The sequence below is a fragment of the Cynara cardunculus genome (genome assembly GCF_001531365.2).
Source record: "Cynara cardunculus var. scolymus isolate 2C chromosome LG 2, CcrdV1, whole genome shotgun sequence".
NCBI classification, from domain to species: domain Eukaryota; kingdom Viridiplantae; phylum Streptophyta; class Magnoliopsida; order Asterales; family Asteraceae; genus Cynara; species Cynara cardunculus.
In genome coordinates, this window is record NC_037529.1 from 580863 (window position 1) to 600753 (window position 19891).

Genomic DNA, 19891 nt, shown 5'->3' on the forward strand with positions numbered 1-19891 from the left:
TTATAATTGGAAAAAAATAATAATAAATTATCAAAATGCTACTACAAGTAATGTTTCAATAAGCTAACTTATATACATTCAAACATATATTCACCAAATAAGCTAATTTATAAGTTAACTTATTTTTGTCAAATAATACCTGATAATTACCATGAGTAACATGAAACTTTGAAAACAACAAGAAATACATCCATTCAAAAATTGATGGGCAGTTCGAATCCCCAAAAGCCAACTCCAAGCATAATATTATACACAAAAGAGTAAATTACAATTTTAGGCCATATGCGTTGTTAATAATTTCAATTTTCATATTTATAGCTTAAAAATCTATATTAGTTTTCTATACACCTATCGTAAGAAACGAAATTAGGTTGAGTTAAATATTACTGAAGAAGCTACAGAGAAGTTACTTGTTCTAACAGGTTGGAGCTGGAACGCCGCCTACGGAGAAGTTACATGGTCTAATAGATTGGGGCTGAAACGCCTGCTAAAAGTCTCGTGGCATAACCCGGTGATATTTTGGTCAAAGAAGAAAACAGGTACGGAAGCATGTTGGACTATCATTTCATCCTTATGACATATAATTTATTGCTATTTTCCCCCCTGACTGATTCCTACCGATTAGTAAAAGTGATCAAAACAGTAAAAAATTATAATCAATAAGGACCAAAACAACAATAAATTATAAATCATAAGAACGAAACTTAGAAACCACAAATTCTAAACCACATGGATGACCAGTGAAACTTTTAACAAACCATATCATAATTTACTCCATACAAAATTCTAGTCAACCAACATCCAAAACCTCTTCATTCATTCATTCATTCATTCATGTAGTTGTTTGTGAAGAACTGATGTATAGTCACCAAACTGAATGTCAGTAGGAGGATGCAACTCAAATGCATACACAATCGGCTTCGATGCCTGCATCGCCCTACTACTCATCTTGCCATACACCTTCCCGAAACTGTACTCATCGAATGCAAAAGATTCCATGAGGTAAAAGAAATTCTCTCTCGCAAGGTTTTCAACCTGAAAGGAAACAAAAACTTGTTGTGTCACATTAAAAACTAGGACATGACATAACTGACGAAAATAGACGGAACAAAAATCAAGGATGTGACAAGATTGATAAATTATTAAATTACAGGTGACAAATTAAAACCCCTAAAAACTTGTAAAGTTTTTTCACCTGCTTACTTCACTCTCACCGGTCCCATCCAGTCTTATCAAACACACTCTAAAGATTTAATCATTGCAGTATCTCCAGTGAAGTAACTTATAAGAACCTCATTTTTGCACTTTTTATGGTCATTATCATTGCCAACTCAGCAAATTAAAATGGGAATGAATTGTTATCCCCCCCCCCCACTTACCAGGAAAGTTTAACCTGGAATGAGAATTTGGGCTTACGAGGTAATGGTCCTATTATATTATATAAAACCAAATATTTTCTTTTATTTTCATTCCCATTAATTAATGATTAATACCTTTAACCAAACACAGCATAAGAACTACTGTAAAACTTCACACGGTAGTGACTAATAAGAACCTCTTTTTGTGGATCTCATGTATTATTTCAACATCAATAATATAGGATATAAAAATCAAAAAAAATATATAAAACTAAAAAAATGTCAGTTCACACAAAATTCAAGGTAAGAGGAAAAAAATATGGGTAACTTATAAGAATTCTCTCCAATGGTTGTTCTTGTAAGTCACTAAACTTTTTGCTTACAAGAACCTGCCATTGGAGATGCTCTCACTCTCTCCATCCCAAAATAAATATCCACAATACAGTTAGAAAGATGTAATTATTACACTCTTTAAACAACTAAATAACAATATTATCATTAATAAATAGAGAAAGTAATGAATTTATCTAATCTCATAATCAAGGGTAGGATGGAAAAGCAAACATTCAGGGGTTGTTTACCCAACTATTACCCGGTAAGCACTTACCTTTAAGATTCAAAGCTTTGACTTAACTTACCAGGTAAGATTTAAATCTGTTAAAACATCACATGCAACATTCTTGTGCGGTAAGTGCTTATCAAGTAACAGTCGTCACTCACACTTACCGAGTAAGATTCTCATTACAAGAATCCTTGTAACGTTCATTTGATAAGGTAAAGTAACCCAGTAAACACTTACCGAGTAAGCATTTAGTAAACGGCTCCTTACTTTTTTGAAAATGGAAACCTATTTTTGGATACCAAAATAGAATTGTGGACACTTATTTTGAGATGGATGCAATATATCTTTCTTTTTATAGTAAGAAATATTAGTAGTACCTGAAGTTGAGCAAAATGGAGGTTGTTCATAACAAGAATGACTTGAACTTCGTACAAAGTATCACCCAAGATACGGATAGCAAGATACTCGAAGAACGTTTTAATGAGACCTTTCTGTTCTTCCCGGTTCTCCAAATCATTACCTAACTTCGGAATCCAAACTGCGCACTTGACTTCATTCCATGGGATTGTGTTCTTGGCAGATTTGGAAATGATCGTCTCGTCTGGATGAGAGAGTTCACAAACTACACTTATATCTTGCAACAGATATGGGTCGATTGAAGATTTAACTGCAGCCGTTGTGCAGACTATAGAAGATGGGTTGTAAATTTTAGCAAAATTCGAAGAGAATTGCAGATCAAAGTCATCAAATATAAGAATGCAGCCATTTTCGGGGTTAGGAAAAAGACTCAGAAGGAGAGAAGCATCAGCAGGTACATCTTCAGCCACACATAATCCTTGTCCACTCCTCGGCAAAGATACCTGGGATGAACTATGAGAGAAAAAACACGAATTTCCATTTCTACAACCCTGCACAGGAATTAACAGACGGTTTCAACGCTTATGTTTTTGTAGAGAATATGGAGTAACATTCACTTTTTCAAATCTATGTTGCAGAAATCATCGTATAAAAGCAATAATGCCACACATCTAAGACCATTTGTAACATCCCAGGCTAATTGTACCAGATATTGTCCGCTTTGTCCACATACATGGACTCACGTTTTAAAGGCGTCTCACGGAGGAGGTATCCAGTCCCTTATAAGGTAACCTTAGTTCCCCTTCCCAACCGATGTGGGGTAAGCCTAGTCCTCGTTGATGCACCAATTCGGTTCCCGGCTCTAATACCATTTGTAACATCCCTAAATAACCGTACCAGATATTTTCCGCTTTATCCACATACATAGGCTCAAAGTTTTAAAAGGCGTCTGATAGAGGAGGTATCCAGTCCTTATAAGCCAACCTTCGTTCCCCTCCCCAATCGATGGGGGATCTCACAATGAAAATAAAACAGAAAGATATCGTGATTGGCAAAAAGGCTAAAGTTTGGAATTTAGGGTGTGTTTGGTACACATGACAGGACGAGATAGTACAAAAACTTGTTGCCTTACGTTTGGCACGACATTAGGGGTGAGAGACGACAGGACCCGAGTGGAACAAGAATGCATCTTTCTCTCTATCCCATCAAATTAGGTGGAACAAAAATCAAGGAAATGGTACAAAATTGGTAAATTAGGGTGCGTTTGGTATCCAGACATAACAGGACAGAACATGACAGAACAACTGTTTAGTGTTTGGTAAGACAGATCCGAACAAGACAGAACAGAACAAATAAAATGACCCAATGAGTTGTTTATGTCTTTTATATATATTTTGATTAATTTATGTAATTTATTAAAGTATAATAAATGAATATATTTTTATAACAAAATATATCATTAGAAAGTTTTCATCAAGATGATTAAAATCACACTCATCAAGACGATTAAAAAGTTTATGTAGGTTCCAATTACTTTATACATGTTCTACATTATTTTATTATTATAATATTTAATAAATTACACAAATTAACCAAAATATAAAACCATATAAAAATATTATTTTGAGGACCGTAAAGTGAAAGTTTAAAGAACGAATAAAATGTAAAGAGGGAGGTGTATTTGATGTTTTAGAAGAGAATCAGTTTTATTCTGAGGTTATATTGGTAACATGGTTTTCAAAATCGTTTGAGGTGTACGCCTCAAGGTGAAGCCGTCCAAAACCACTCATGAGGCGGCGCCTCATGGTCCCTGGGCGAGGCTTAAGCCACAATAGGTAAGGCGGTGCCTTGCGGCGTTTCTGAGGCGCACACCTCAGTTTGGTGCTGCCTTGATTCGCTGAAAATAGGTGCCTAAAAATACCTTGTGTTTTTTTAAGTCAAACACTCAATTATACTTTCATAACTTAGAAGTATAAAGAAGCCTTTTATAGGATGTCCTTTTATCTTATCAATCAAAAACAAATGTTACCTTTCCATTTCCTAATCCTACTTTTGTCTTCTCCTCCTTTCTTCTCCACCGAGGATGCCTCTCCGAACCCCATTTTTTTCTTCTCCATTTCTTACTTTTTCCTCTCTCAAGAAGATATTCATCTCAAAGGCCAACCCAAAAATTAAGTTCTTTTTAGTTTGTCCATGTTTTTAGTTTATGTATAATGTATTGTATTATATTTTATATATATATATATATATATATATATATATTTCAGTCAACTATATATGTTCTATACCATGCATAATGCATTTTCTATATGTATAATGTGTTATGTATGTATTTTTGTATATTTTCTGTTTTATGTATTATTTATATTTTTTGTGTATTATTTTTCTGTTTTATGTGGATTTGGAAGATGAAAGTGTGATAGTGATTATGGATACGATTGTGGAGTTATACAACTTGTTCATGGTACGGGGAATTATAAGTTGTAGATTGATATGTTTTAGACTTGTAAGTAGTATTTTATGAATCTATGACTTTTGAAGTTTGGTACGGAATTATGTTTTGCTTACTATTGATATTTATGAATTTTATTTGTTTTACGGCTCGAGGCTTGCACCTCAGACCGCCTCGAGGCTTACGCCTCGAGTCCCGATTCCGCTTTTTAAAACCTTGATTGATAGTAAAATATATGTTTGTTACACCTTGTTCCATGGGATGAGGTGGACGTGGAACACGCCTATTCCACTTTGTTCCTGTATGTTCTACATAAAAGCCCTGCCAAATATAGAACAATAATGATCCATGTTTTGTTCTGTCCATTAAACTGACCATATCAAATTAGCACCCTAAAACAGCTTATCTCGCTCCCGTCCAGTCCGGTTCACATACCAAACGCACCCTAAAGACACTTAAGAGGTGGGTATGTTCTCCTCGAAAAAAATGACATCGTTCAGAAAGTATGGTAGGTGTTTGTTATCAGCTGCATGCCAATCAACAAGTAGAAAAAGAACAGAGCAGATGATACCAGCAAAAAGTTGATATCCAAAAGACAAAAGATATGTTATACTAGGAAAATAGTGCATACCTGTAACGATAAGAAGAATTTACAAACCGGCTTTCTAGCATCTAATGAGTGAGAAAATGCACATTGGCTTCCCTTGTTGCATGTCCCATTGACAAAATATACACATACAGAAGCTTCTGCAGCATCGTAAGTATTGAAAATCTGCTGGCTGCCAGATACATCCTCCAGATAACGCATCCTTATCTGCTTGACATCGCAACCGGAAGAATATAAGGTTTCAAGCAAATATACAAAAGCAAACGAGCCAAGTATATCCCACCTGGAGGAGGTGGGGTATGGGGTAAGATGCACACAGACCTCACCTTCAAACTAAAGCAAGAAGAGCCCCCAGGGGGTCTAGGAAGAAGTGTGTGAAAGTGAAAAAAAAACAGATAAACTAAGAGGGGGGGTTGGTTTGATGGAATGATTTTGGGGGATTTGGATTCCCGGGAAGGATTGGAATTGGAAGGATTTGGAATCTTTGGCGCGTTTGGTTTGTAGGATTTGGAATGGAATTGAATTCCATTTTTTATAGATAATGTATAAAAACAAATTATAAATAATTATAAAAAAACTTAAATTACCTTTTTATTAATTGATTATTATAAAACAAATGTTTTCAACATATTTTAAAACATCATTACACACAAATCCTACAAAATCCCGTGAAATACCAACCACCCCCATGGGATTTCTAAATCCCATGTCTACGGGATTTCAAACACAAGCAATCCTTCAAACCAAACATGGGATTCGAATGGAATTGAATTCCAAATCCCACCACATCCTATCCAATCCTACAAACCAAGTGGGACTAAAGATTTCAAAAACTAGATGTGAATAAGCAATAGCAATATAAATGGAGCAAGTCCAGGAAAAAAACATAGTGAATGAGTTAGCCGATCTAAAAGACATGCAAAGCAAAAGTACCTCTTTAATTGCTCTAGCCAATCTAAAAGCCACCTCTTTCTTATTAAATCCATCTGCACCCACAAAAGGTAAAGTTGTACATTTCTTTGTTCCGTTAATAGGATTGATGAGGTCATTATCCGTGGCAAGAGTATCAGAATCTTCATCTTCACTGTCCTCAACCATGATAAGACACTTATGCTGGAATTCATAGGGTGTATAGTAAGTCGGTAGACCACTGGAGGTTGCTAGAAACGTTGGACGATACCGATGCACAGAATGAAGAATGCTTTCATCTGCAGACATGAAAATTTGAAAATTACTCCACATCAAATATAAACTTGTAAAAAAGCCTCCAATCAACATCTCAAGATTCACACATATAACCGAAGGGTCATTGGCCCAACAATACTCGGGTTACTGGTGGATCCCAACCATTCTAGAGGTCAAGGGTTCAAGCCTTACCAAAGGCGAGGAGTGCGTGTGAGTTCTTTTTTAAAGTAATATGTGTGTGAGAGTTTTGTTATATATAAATATTAGGGCCAGGTTCTAGGAAAACCGGGAAAAAATGAAAAACTGAAGAACACCCTGATAACTATTCATCTAAACGGTATGCACATACAAGTAATAGTAAGCAATTTGTCCGGTATGCACAGGTTCATAACATGCACACATGCATAAAAACCAAGAAATAACTTCAATTACTTGCATGCACATGTGCATATTGTCCAAATGAATGGTTACCAGGGTATTCCTCAGTTTTTCATTTTTTTTGGGTTTTCACTGAACCTCCCTCATAAATATTACATATGCTTAAAAAAAATCGTACATATACTGGCAATATGCTGGAGTGATGATTGAACTAGATGGTGAAACGAGCACCATTCTTCTTGAATCTTCAAAGACACAATTTGGGTGTCCGTTGTCTCATCAAACTTTAACACGTGTTTCAATCGCTCAAGACGAAGATTATCCTTCATGATGATAAATTGCATGTCATCCAAGCCATTCAACATATAAGGTGCGTTGAAACAGGACATGATAAAAACTTGACATTAAAACTGGAACAGGATAGGACTGAATGGGACAAAGATGCATATTTTGTCCACCAAAAATAGGTGGACCAAAAATAAGAGAGATGGGACAAGATTGATAAATTACTAAACTGCCCACGTTAAATTAAAACTTTCAGACATTGCACAATTCTTTCACCCACCTATCCAGCTCTGTCCCTTCTCGTTCTTTCCATTCCCGTCTGTGTACCAAACGCACCCATAATATCCGATAAACAATAAGAGATAAATCATGTTACCATCATGTACCTGAAAAGTACGTTGCCAGAACTGGTAGGCACAAAAATTTGCCATGAAGATCACTTCCTTCCGACCCATCAAACCAGTGATCTTACTATCTTCATTGTAGTAGTTGTTGATGAACTTAGAAAACTGTAAACATTGCTAAAACAAATCAATAATCTGCCTAATCAAAGGCCTAATATTTGAGGCTAACAAGATCCAATATCCGTACCAGTGCTTCCTGTCCAAAAGGGCGGACGATCGGTAAAGGCTGTGTATCCATCAGGATACCAATTATAATGCCTTCACGTAGCATTCCCTCTTCTCCAAACTTCAGAATGAGCATGGAAGCATCAAAAGACAAAGCAAAGCTGGAAAGCAATCGTCCATAGAAAGTTGGCTCAAAACGGCCTCTGGGAGATGTTCTCTCTAAAGCACGTATATGGACCAGCAAGTCTAGTGCATCGTCAACAACACTAGATCTTGGTGGATCCATAACTTTCTGCAACAAGACTGTAAACAACCCTTAAATTAGTTCAGAAATAAGCATAAGCAACGACAAACAACAACTAGACATGGCCAAGCATACAAAGAAACATAAGTAGCATCATTCCATGCACACGTATATAAAGCCAATTACATGATATATATTCCGTAGAGAAATAGGGTAAAGCTTGTTATCTGATGCTATGAGAAAGAAGAGCCAGAGGCATAGTGGTAGAGAGTGAATGCACTCATGAGCCTTATATCCAAAATGCAAACAAATCTCCTCAAGTTAAAGCATATAAAAACATCCTACCAACCTGCCATATTATATATAAGGGTGTGTTTGGTAGTAGAAAAAGACGGACACAACAAATCAAAAACTTGTTGTCTCACGTTTGGTGCCACATTAGGCCAGGAAAGAACAAGAATGAGTGGGATAAATATGTTTATTTTGGAACAAAATTCAGGATGATTAGGAAAGATTGGTAAATTACTAAACTACCAATGTCAAATTAAAACCCTAAAACCTTTAACAATTCTTTCACCCGTATTGAAACATGGAGCAAGGCCCCGTGACTTTTAGAGACCTATTATACATGTAATAGTCTTTACAAAATTATAATGTTTTAGACTTTACTCTTCTAGCCGATTTGGCGATTCTGGATGTTAGAAGAAAGATTATATTTGAGTGAACTTCATATGTTACTTTGTCATTTTAAAACATTTTTGTTGTTTTAATTTGTGTGATTTTTAATGTAATACTCCCTCTGTCCCAAAATAAATGTCCACAATGAAAAAGGCACACAGTTTTAGGAATGTGTAATAATTACACTTTTTAATTAACAAAAAGACAATTTTATCCTTGATTATAGAGAATTTCTTCATCTTATATTAAGGGTAGAATGGGAAAGTAGACACTTATTTTAGGACAAACTAAAATAGCAATGTTGACACTTATTTTGGGACGGAGGAAGTATATGGTATAAACTCTTATATTTTGTATTACTTATTAATCGTCCCATAGGTCTAAAGTTTTGGTACAGTTGTAACTGGGCCTCCAAAAAGATTGGAACGCACTTGTCTGTTAGGATAAAATATTGTTGTATACTGGTAGGGAAGCATCAAGTGTGTATTAGAATGGACTGAATGTGCTCATCCACTTTAAACCAAAAATATAAGTAAATGCATAGGTGCACACACATCGAATACATCCCACTCATATGTTCCATCAGTCCCCATTACCTCATCCCACGTCAATCTCATCCCATATTTAGCACTCCTCAGTCCTCACTAAAGAAAAAGGTATATAGCAGATCACCATCCTCATATAAATCTAAGTATATAGCATTTCAATGACAGGGTATCAGAACAAAGAGATGCAGTCACCGTGTAACAGAACTCCCAAGAATCTTGAGTGGAGGTAAAAGAAGAATGAGGGGAGCAAGTATAGTTGAGTAAAAAAGTAAATGAGAAATAAAGGAGAAAAAAAATATATAAGGATATTACACCATACACAAAAGTAGCAGTTCCATTACCAAAATAGATATTGATAATGAAAAAGGCACACAATAACATGTAATTATTACACTTTTCAATTAACTATATGACAATCGTACCCTTAATAATAGAGAGGGTAATGAATTTATCCATCTCATAATTAAGGATAGAATTGGAAAGTAGGCACTTACTTTGAAATTGAAGACTTACTATGGGACAAACTGAAATAGAAACATGGATCATATTTATAATATAGGAGCATTTAGAAAGAGCTGCCTACCCTTTGGATCATTGATGGCTTTCGATTCAGCACAAGTTGTAAGAAGCACCTGTTGCCTCAACGATAACTTCAATATTGAAGGAGTCTCATACTTCTCTAACTGACCAAAAAATGATTCAGTGACGAGTCGATATACTTCACCATCACAAGTCCGGCCTGTTCGTCCCCGACGCTGCTCAGCCTATAACATGCGACATGGAGGAATTAGATTTAAAGTAAGATTGTAAGAACAAGTAAATGTCACTGATTACCTGAGATTCGGATACCCAAACAATCTCCGAAGATTCAATTTTTCTATTTGCATCCCAGTAGACTTGCAGAGATCTGCATGAATCAATCACATAGGCCACTTTGGGTATTGTTACCGAAGATTCTGCAATGTTCGTGGCCAATATAACCTGCACCAAGTAGAATGTTCCACAAGAAAGTGAAGCGTGATGAGAATTTGTTTCCTCAGATGCCCACAATCTATTATTACTGCAAAGAATAGATCAAGGTTTTAACAGGCGGAATCAGGCCTCGAAGTGTTTTCCCTCAACGAAGCAAAGCGTAAGCCTCGAGGCGGACTGAGGCGTAAGCCCGAGGCGGAAATATATACACATCAAAATATGTATATATTCTACACAAATATATACATATTTGTATATATATATATATATAATACTAAATTAGTAAGAGGTGATGGTTCAGTGGTTCTTGCCATAGAAGAGAGTGAAACCGTGAGATAGGCAGAGAGGGTGTGGAAATTTTGGTTGCTTGGCGGAAGAGGAAGGGTCAAACCACACTTTTTGATTGAGAGGAAAAAGTACTAGCTTTTTGGGTTTTAAATAATTAGAAGTACACATTGGGGCCATTGGGATTTGACTTGCTTCTTAAAAAAAGAATCTTACACTATAAAGAAAAGTAGCACTACTGCCGTAAGGCTTATAAAAAAGTCAAAAAAACCATTACCGAAGCAGATCATCTGGGGCGTATGCCTTGACACAGCCTCACACCTCAACAAACCGCCTCACTGAACCAAAGTGTAAGCCTCGTCCAGGGTCCAAGAGGCGCTGCCTCAGGTCCGGTTTCAGGCCGCCTCCTCTCGAGGCGCGCCTCGAGGTGTACACGTCGAACGCTTTTTATAACCACGCAATAGATATAAGATTAATCTCCCAATGCACAATTATGAGGAACAGAGAGGCTAACCTTCCGATGAGTCTTCAAGATTCTCATTGCATTAAGAGCTTGCTCTGTGTCAATGCTACTATGTAGGATGTGAATTCTAAAATCACTACTGAAACGACTGAGAGCATGCCATTGTTGCTCCAAAGCAAAATATGTTGGAAGGAATATCAAAATGCTCTTCTCCATGTCTGTTTCATTTTTGTGAATATGCAATACCAGATTGTGTATAAGCTTGTGCACTTCATCATTCATAACTGCTTCAGATGATGGGCTAGGTCCAGAACAATATTTTATAGACAGGGATTCTGAACTCATATCAAGAAGTTCAACCACCTGTTTTATATATAATAAATAAGATGAAACAGCAACTATACGTAAGCTATCATAATTAACAGTTGCAAAAAAAGTGATAACAGAAACAGTTGTCCGATACTCTTTAAAACTCTAAAGATACTGGTGTTCCCTTAGTGTTAACTAGCACGCATAAACACATTGTTCATTCAGTTTGGTACCTATTAGACCAAATAACAACAGTTGAAAGAATATTCATACTTAAAATCCCATTCGAAGTTCTAAAGACACCGACGTTAAATGTTTATTCTGCCCTGAATCACATAGATCATCCCTGTGTTTTACCGAGACACTGGCAATTCCCACTCAAGTTTCGAAATTACACCAGAACCCCATTGTTTCTATTTGCTTACAACCACCGTCACTCGCCCTGATGGGCGTTAAGTCCATCTCTTAAGTTCCCCTCCTGTGCATCTCATATGAAGGTATTTTTGGCCGTTTTACCTACGTTATTATTAAAAAAGCCCTCAAACACCAGCACCTGCAGAAACCAATCATCAATGGCAGTATCATGGAGCACGACACCAACCATACCCAAGACATCCACGCCTTTTCACCACTCATCTTCAACATCTTTTTCTCCCTCAACTTTCCCAAAAACCACTCACGCTTCACACTTGTTTGCCACCAATAACTACCACAAGAACTCAGAATTTACCCCAAGATTCTAAAATTTCAACTTCGGATGCTACTATAAGGAACTAGTTCATCCCGTGAAGTCCTCACGGCTATTCAACGAGAAATGCTCTTTCATCAGGTTTTTCTTATTTTACAAATTTAATTCCTGCTTCATTTTCTGTTGTTTTCTTAATCTGTTGCTGTAACCACTGTTTTAAAAACCGCCAGAGGCGTGCGCCATGAGGCGCGTCTCAGGGCAATTCAGGACAAAAACGTTTATGAGGTGCCGCCTCTAAGAGACCAGATTGTATGTTCCCCTTGATGGGTGAGGCGGTGGGCCAGTGGGCCGGTCAGAGGCGTGAGTCTCTTCTCCTTTATAAATAAACCTTCCTTTTTCTAAAACTAAGAAAACCCTAATATTATTATGGAAACAGAATTGACGTATGTAACTCAGACTCTTATCTTCTGCCTACATCAATTCAATACCAAATCAGTAGATTAATAAGGCTTTTCGACTTCTTATGAAATTAATTTTGTTTTTTGGGGCTTACGCCTTGACCTCCTCGAGGCTTACGCCTCACGTACCTAAGAGGAAAACGCCTCGAGGCTCGTTCTGTAATTAAAACCTTGGCTGTAACTAAGGGTGATATACCTGCTCAAGATACGATACTCTTCGCTGGTACAAGGTATGCTGGTCGGAGCTGGGAATTCCTAAAACTTCAACCCTTTCACCTCGACCGAGATCTCTAAAGTACTCCTTGTATCTTGTAATATCAGCAGTAGCAGACATCAATACCACCCTAGAAAATGCGAGCATGTATTAGCACCTAAAGCAATTAGAGCCACACAATAAGCAGCAAAACAAAATCCGATCGAGGAAAAATGTCCAAGTAGATTATCTTTGACAAGAGCCTTTAAGATGATAAAACATGGAAAATGCATGCAACAAGAACTGACAAGCACAATGAAAGAAACAAATAGCTAACCTCAAACCACTATTTTTTATTAGAAACTGCTTCACACACACAAGAACAAGATCCGATTCAACAGATCGTTCATGCACTTCATCGAGAATGATAACCTTGTACTTGAGTGCATTCATTCCTTTTTCTCGCAGTTCCTCCAACAAAACTCCAGCAGTTTTGAAAATGATCTTAGAGCTGCAACGTTAGAAAATAAACTTTCAATGATTATAAAAGGCAATGGGTACAAAAATATAGATGGAAAAACCATTGGTGCAAAAATTTTAATGCACAACGCGACTCTACAACCAGCATAAAAGTTAGAAACTTCCTTAACCACCACCATATGAGATAATTTGAGAAAATGTCATCATCAGTTACATGGCTCTCAAGACGGGTACCAACTAAACAGACCCAATGATCTGTTGGCATTGAAGACAAAAAGAAATTTCAATGAAATTCAGATTTCCTCGTAACTGATGTGACAAATCTGGTCATTGATCTATACATCACACATGTTTTTTCTTGGAAAGAGGACGAGTTGAACAACTTCTCTTCTTAGTCACAAAGAAGCAATAGAAGAAAAACTATGGTCAACCTTGGGTCAACAACTTTTCCTACCAATCTTCTTGGAGCAAACTATAACCCAATGTATACTAGTAATTTAACACGACTGTCGACTGTGGTAAATTTTGCATATCTAGCCAGAACTACAAAGTACTTGATGAAGTTCCAGAAGTGCAAGAAATTTAACAAGACTAACATTGTAGTATTATTGCTTAATACAGCAAACTGGGTACTTGATACCTTACAAAAAATATGTTTGATGATAATCAAGATGGTCTCACATCTAGAAAGTAACAACATGAACCATCTAATGAATGGGTCAACTAATGATATATAATCTGAGTACCTCGCAGACATAACCTTGGAGTGACCTATGTGATATCCAACCTCACCCCCCGCTATACAGTTTCGAGCTTTAGCCACCATCTTAGCAACTGCCACCACAGCAAATCTCCTTGGTTGTGTACATAATATTGGCTCAATATTTTCTTCCAGTAAAAATTGAGGAACTTGCGAGCTCTTCCCTTAATTATCAAAAAGGAATGCAACCAGTAAAAATCAATTTTCAAGCTCTTGTAATTAAGAGAAGCATAGCATATAATCAAAACCTTAAAAGTTAAAATAATAAATGCAGTCTCCAAAAAAATCATAGAGGTTCTTAGTGTACAAGATATTTAAAACAGACATTACTGGAAATACTAGAAATGGGCTTTGACCCAACCTCAGCAAATAAAGATCATAGTGTCATGGGACTTCGCAGCAAACTACATTTCGAGGGAAAAAGATGTGGTCTTTAGAGTATTATAATAAAATGCTTTTACCATTTTACAAGTGCTTTCCATTCGTCATTATCTTTAGGGTATTATTACACATAGTCTATATGGATTTGACTTGGTGTTTGGTAGACAAACAGGTCTGGACAAGACAGAACTGGACTAGCTGTTTGTCTAGTGTTTGGTACGACTAGAAAATGACTAGATAACTTGTTTGTATAGTGTTTAGTAAGCTAGACAAGACAATATAAAATGCTAAACTGACCAGATTGCCCTCAAATGTTGTTTAATGTTCTTTTAATCATATAATACTTATAAATGACACTGATCACCCAAAAGTTTACAATTTTATGTATAAACATTTATAAATTCATATATTACTTTTATTCTATATTTATTAACATTCATGAGTAACTCCGTTCATTTATTGGAATTGATGGACTATGGATATCGGGTTGAAAGTCTTCAATGGTGCCTAGCAATAACAAAACAATTAAAAATGTGATCACGCTCTATTGGAGTAGCAACAAAACTAGCCAACATCACAGTTGGAGCATTCGTAGAAGTTCCAAGCACTGCTATAGCCAGCATACAAAAATGTAAGCATAAGGAAGTTTAAATGCATAATAATTGTGTGACAAACAAACGGACAGAGGCAGCCATTTCCTAATATAGGTAGTTTACTGAATAGCCAGATATTGAGGCTGCGTTTCTTTTATAGGTAGTTTCCATATATTCCAAAAGCAAATACCGTGTGCATCGGTGCATCTCAGTGAAGCAATTATAGTAAATTGATTCAATTGAAAGAAGTTAGTATTAGCAAAATCCAAAATGTGATCAATCTCATTGTAAAAGATCATGAAAGAGTATTAAACCGTAATATGAGCTTATGTATTTCTAAATAATTATAGATGTACCAAAACAATTTTAAAGAATAACTATCATATAGCCAATAATGAACACACAGCTTTAGATCAATTAATCAGGATTAGGGGGTTGTATGTAATTAAATTTCTAAAAAATAACTAATGATGAGCTGGACTTCTGATTGAGAACCAAACTGCATCTCAAAGGGTATGTGTGCAACGTTTTCCTTCTAACGGTAAGGCACAGCAAATGAAACAGAAACAATAGGCTGACTTGCTCTTCAGCGACCATTAGAAGAAACAAGAAGGTAAAGAAGAAACGAAGAAGAGTATGGAGGACTGGAAGTGCACAAGAAGCTGATTTCTGGATCTGCTTCTTCTTCTATTTTTCTTCTTTCACTTGGACTAGAGTTTTTCTTTTCTGGGACTTAGATATCGATTTTTTCAAGAAAACACTTTCTTATTGGAGGATGAATCTTGTAACACATAGATTTCACAAAACCTCTGACTTCAACTCAACATTGTAAGTTGTAACGAATTACTTTAAGGTAATTATTACCTTAGTTGTGCAAAGCAATACATGAATCATACATGTGATACATGCACATTTTCTGATACGCTTACGACTCTCTATTGGTAGACCCCCACCTTAGTTGTGCAAAGCAATACATGAATTATACATGTGATACATGCACATTTTCTGATACGCTTCGACTCTCTATTGGTAGACCCCCATACTGAATCCTACATCATCGCACATTGAATGATATTGACAAGCATGTTTTTAGTGCTAAGTACAAGCCTAATGTCCTTAATAAGCAGCCCATTATGCAAACCCTGCAGTTTTGACTGCTTTGCATGTTATTTTATTGCACTTACCTGCTATATGAGTATATGGCCACTGATTGAATATAGATCTGTACAGAATGAACATCTCCATCATGGAATCGTGCTTAACCAACAAAGCATCCGAATCCACTTCGGGATTTAGTTGTTTTTAGTACATATAAGCCTAAAATATGCATGGTAAACCGAATCCTATCAGTTAATGGATCCCACGACAATTGGTCTAGAAAAAGCAAATTCTTCAATTTATTCCATGCCTGATCAAACAAAAGACTGACTGATCGCTCAAATAAAATCACACCAGCTATAAAGGACAAACCCACATCCCAGAAGCAAAAAGACCAACTACTGAAACTTCGTTCTTCAATTACAATTGCAGATAACTCTACAAACTAACCTAAAGAGTAAAGAAAGACAGATACATTTGAGACCAATCATATGCATGGATTTTGTTAGAAATGTAACCCTTCGCGCTTCTATTTACACGTGCATTCTAAACCTCCACATAGTTATACAACTTCTCTAAAAAATCAGTAAAAACTTACGACTCACGCGAAATTTAAGTTCATAAGTACCAACACTTTGGCTCGACGTACAGAGGTCAAGCCGTGTCTTCGCTTCTCTACAGTCCAGTGGCTCACTTAGTCACTCTATCCAAAAACTTTAGATAACTACAAAAGAAACATCGAGAACAATACAAAAATTTAAATAAATTATACCACATCCGGTTTCACCGACGATCAGAGTGACGCGATTCTCCATTATCTTCTCGACAATTTTGCTACGGAGAGACATGATAGGAAGATCCCTAAAATTCTCGGAAGACGGAGATGATGACGGAGGCGATGATGACTGAGAAGCTAATGAAGTCGACGGTCCCGGCATCGTTAAAACCCTCGGCACTGTTCTCGCTATCGGAAATTGGAAGAACAAAGTAAAGTGAAATCCGAACGGGTCTATTGCTGTATTTATAGGAGCAGAGACTCCACAAGACTCGTGTCCAACTGGGCCCGGTCTAAAGTTCCCGCCGGTTCAGACTGCTCTTGAAAATCCCAGCACACGACCGCGACCTTGACTTCATTTTGGCCTGGTCAAGCTTAGAACCGGACACCGGACCAGAGTAATAAGATGAACCGGACCTTTAGAAGATAAAAACTAAACAAAGAGTAAGTGATCGTTTACCAAACGTTTATCCAAGTAAGTATTTACCAAGTAACATTACCTTACCGAATAAATATAGTAAGAACCAATAATCTTACCCGATAATAGCGTGACAAAGACCAAACGTCTTACCCGGTAAGTGAGGACGACGACTCTTACCACGGTAAGCGTTTACGGGGTAAATTGTTGCATACGATATTGTTTTGATGGACTAAAGTCTTACCCGATAAGTACATAATAGTGTTCAATTTCACCGGTAAGTACTTACCGGGTAAGTGTTTGATAAACGGCCCCTAAATAAAACAAAACTACACATGTTGATCGTTGGTAAGACAAAACTATACATGATATATCGGATAAAATAACCAATTTATTCTTAACGAGTTACTTATATATTTTGTATTTCGGCAAAAACGTTGATGGGTTGGATTACAATGAGAACGAAAGTTGCAGTGATAAGGGTAATAGTGGATCTCCATTTTTGGATTAATCTTAATTAAATAATTCCACTAGATCAACGCTAATAATAAGCACTAGATAAATCTCCTTCTAAAACGCAATTCATGGGTTGGTTTAAGATAAAAAATGATCAGTGATCCAAAAAAAAATTCTTACATTTCTCACCTTAACTCTTATTCTTATACGATTCTTCATCAAAACATTAATCACTGGCAAGCACAATTAATCCCATACAGTCATCCCGCTTCCAATAACAACAACATTAGGTGATATTTTTTGGCTCACTCAGTTTTGTTTGAGCTCACGCCAAGGCTTTTGACGGATTTGTATATTCGGATTTTGTGGTTTATATTGAATTATGAACCAAGAGTGAAAACTGTGTTAATTACTAATACAGGTCATGTGGTTTGTATTTATTACAAACCTAATTATGAATTTGAGTCATGTAGTTTGTATTTATTACGGATCTTTAACTGATGACATGTATATTTGATCGTTAATTGATCCACATGTTTGTCATTTAAGGGGTATTTTGGTCATTTAATTAATAATTAAAACGTCTTTAACTCAACCAATGATACCATATCACATGTCACGTAGTAAATATAAAAAATCTTACCCGGTAAGAGCGATGACAAATATCGAAAATCTTACCCGGTAAGTGTCGGTGACAATAGACTATATTCTTACCTGGTAAGGTGAGTAAGAGTGTTAACTATTACCAATAAGAGCATCTACAATAGATAATATATAATTTTTACATATATAAAAGAAAAACCTTGGGTATTGAGGTGACACTATGAGAATTGAGTATTTTTAGACAGTTAATTGTGGAACCAGTTTTTCCATACATTCATTCCACAAATTTGGAGGAATAAAAAAAAAAATTGTTGCAGAACGATCTATAATTGCCTTAAAAGGTCCATTTGTTGTCACTCATTGGTAACGTGTTGAAATATATATGTATAAAAGAAAAACATTGGGTATTAAGGCGTCACCATGAGAATTGAGTATTATCGAATGGTGAATTGTGGTTGTGTTTTAGTTGTCTCGTATTGGTAAGAGGTTGAAGTATTTGAATAAATTGGTATGTATAAGAAACGTCGATTGGAATTTGGATGCCTTTGTGTCAAATTCATGGTGTTTCGCTAATAAAGTTGTCTTATCTTGGACGACCCTCTTTGAAATCTATTACCATGGTTACAATCAAAACCAACCAAATGGTAAAAAGTACAATGCAAAATTAAAGTGAAACCAAGGATGATGACTTGGAACCAAGGTTTGAATATTTCTCATATTTTGAAATAAAGTTGACTTTTATCGTATGAAATTGGTGGAAAGATGATAGTTCGAAAAAGACGACGAATATATAAAAGAGTGATGGATGCTTTAAAATATATAACACGTGTTTAAAATTAGAACCAACCAAATGGTAAATTAAAATATTAAGCAAGACCAAAGATGATGACTTGACAACACGAATTTTGAATATTCCTCAAATCTTAATATAAGGTTGGCTTCCATCATCCCACATTGATGGAAAGACGATGGCGAATATATAAAAGAGTGATGGAGTTTTCTTTATTTTAAAAATTCTGTTGAAGATGTTTCAAGTGTTTGGGTACATTGCTCTTAAGTGTAACGTGTTTAGATTTAAGATCCAAAATGACAAACTTATACCTGATATATCACACAAATACAAGTTATAACCCACCTTTGATCAAATGCAACCTACTAGGTCCCACTAAGGTTGAATATAATCTTTTAGAGTAAATTACATGATCGTTTTATGTGATTTACAAAAAATCATGATGCGTCTCTAAATCAAAATAATTATGGAAAACATCTATGTGGTTTACATTTTTACACGCATTTGATCCCTCTGTTCTAACATCGTTAGAGGATTATGTTGAGTAGGTTAACTATGAGGATAATTTAGTCATTTCATAACTTTTTGTTTTTTTTTTATTGAAACTACAATGACCAAGAATGTAATTTATTCATACCATGTCCCACCTCTTTCACTCTCTTGTCTTTTTTGATGATACATATACACAACATTATGTATATATAGGTGAAGGTTCAAACGAGAACACAACTATTTTACGAGAACACTCTTATCATACGTGATAATACGTGTAAGGGGATCATGTGATTTGCGGACGACATGTTTTATGACTTAGGCCGCGCCATGTGTTTATGATTTAGCATCACATGTGATGGTCTTGATGGACTATAGTATCATATCAACAACACTCTTATCACATGTGATAATACTTGTGAGTGGGTTTAGTGGTGTAAGGACGACTTGACCC

The 19891-nt window shown here is 36.1% G+C and overlaps 1 protein-coding gene across 3 annotated transcripts; it reads right to left on the minus strand.

Moving 5' to 3' along the window:
• Positions 1-632: 632 nt before the first annotated feature.
• On the minus strand, positions 633-16908 carry LOC112506946 (DExH-box ATP-dependent RNA helicase DExH8). 3 transcript variants are annotated; one of them, XM_025111292.1, is made up of 14 exons: positions 16676-16908; positions 13818-13905; positions 12929-13102; positions 12595-12742; positions 10995-11306; positions 10058-10204; positions 9807-9987; positions 7776-8056; positions 7571-7705; positions 7078-7222; positions 6270-6544; positions 5361-5543; positions 2298-2828; positions 633-1035 (listed from the first exon to the last, which is right to left on the minus strand). In XM_025111292.1, exons 1-14 carry the CDS (start codon positions 16839-16841, stop codon positions 829-831), a joined length of 2973 nt encoding a protein of 990 aa, XP_024967060.1. In that variant the 5' UTR covers positions 16842-16908; the 3' UTR covers positions 633-828. The 3 variants fall into 3 exon arrangements, with proteins under 3 accessions (XP_024967060.1, XP_024967059.1, XP_024967057.1); XM_025111291.1 differs by having other exon boundaries at positions 7571-7693; positions 13818-13995; XM_025111289.1 differs by having other exon boundaries at positions 13818-13995.
• Between the last annotated feature and the right edge of the window lie 2983 nt (positions 16909-19891).

Coding starts and splice junctions, on each gene's coding strand:
- LOC112506946 (XM_025111289.1), bottom strand. CDS start 16,841: ATGCCGGGACCGTCGACTTCATTAGCTTCTCAGTCATCATCGCCTCCG. Junction 13,996..16,675: donor CGTCGGTGAAACCGGATGTG/GTATAATTTATT, acceptor TTGATAATTAAG/GGAAGAGCTCGCAAGTTCCT. Junction 2,829..5,360: donor AATTCTTCTTATCGTTACAG/GTATGCACTATT, acceptor ATTCCTGTGCAG/GGTTGTAGAAATGGAAATTC.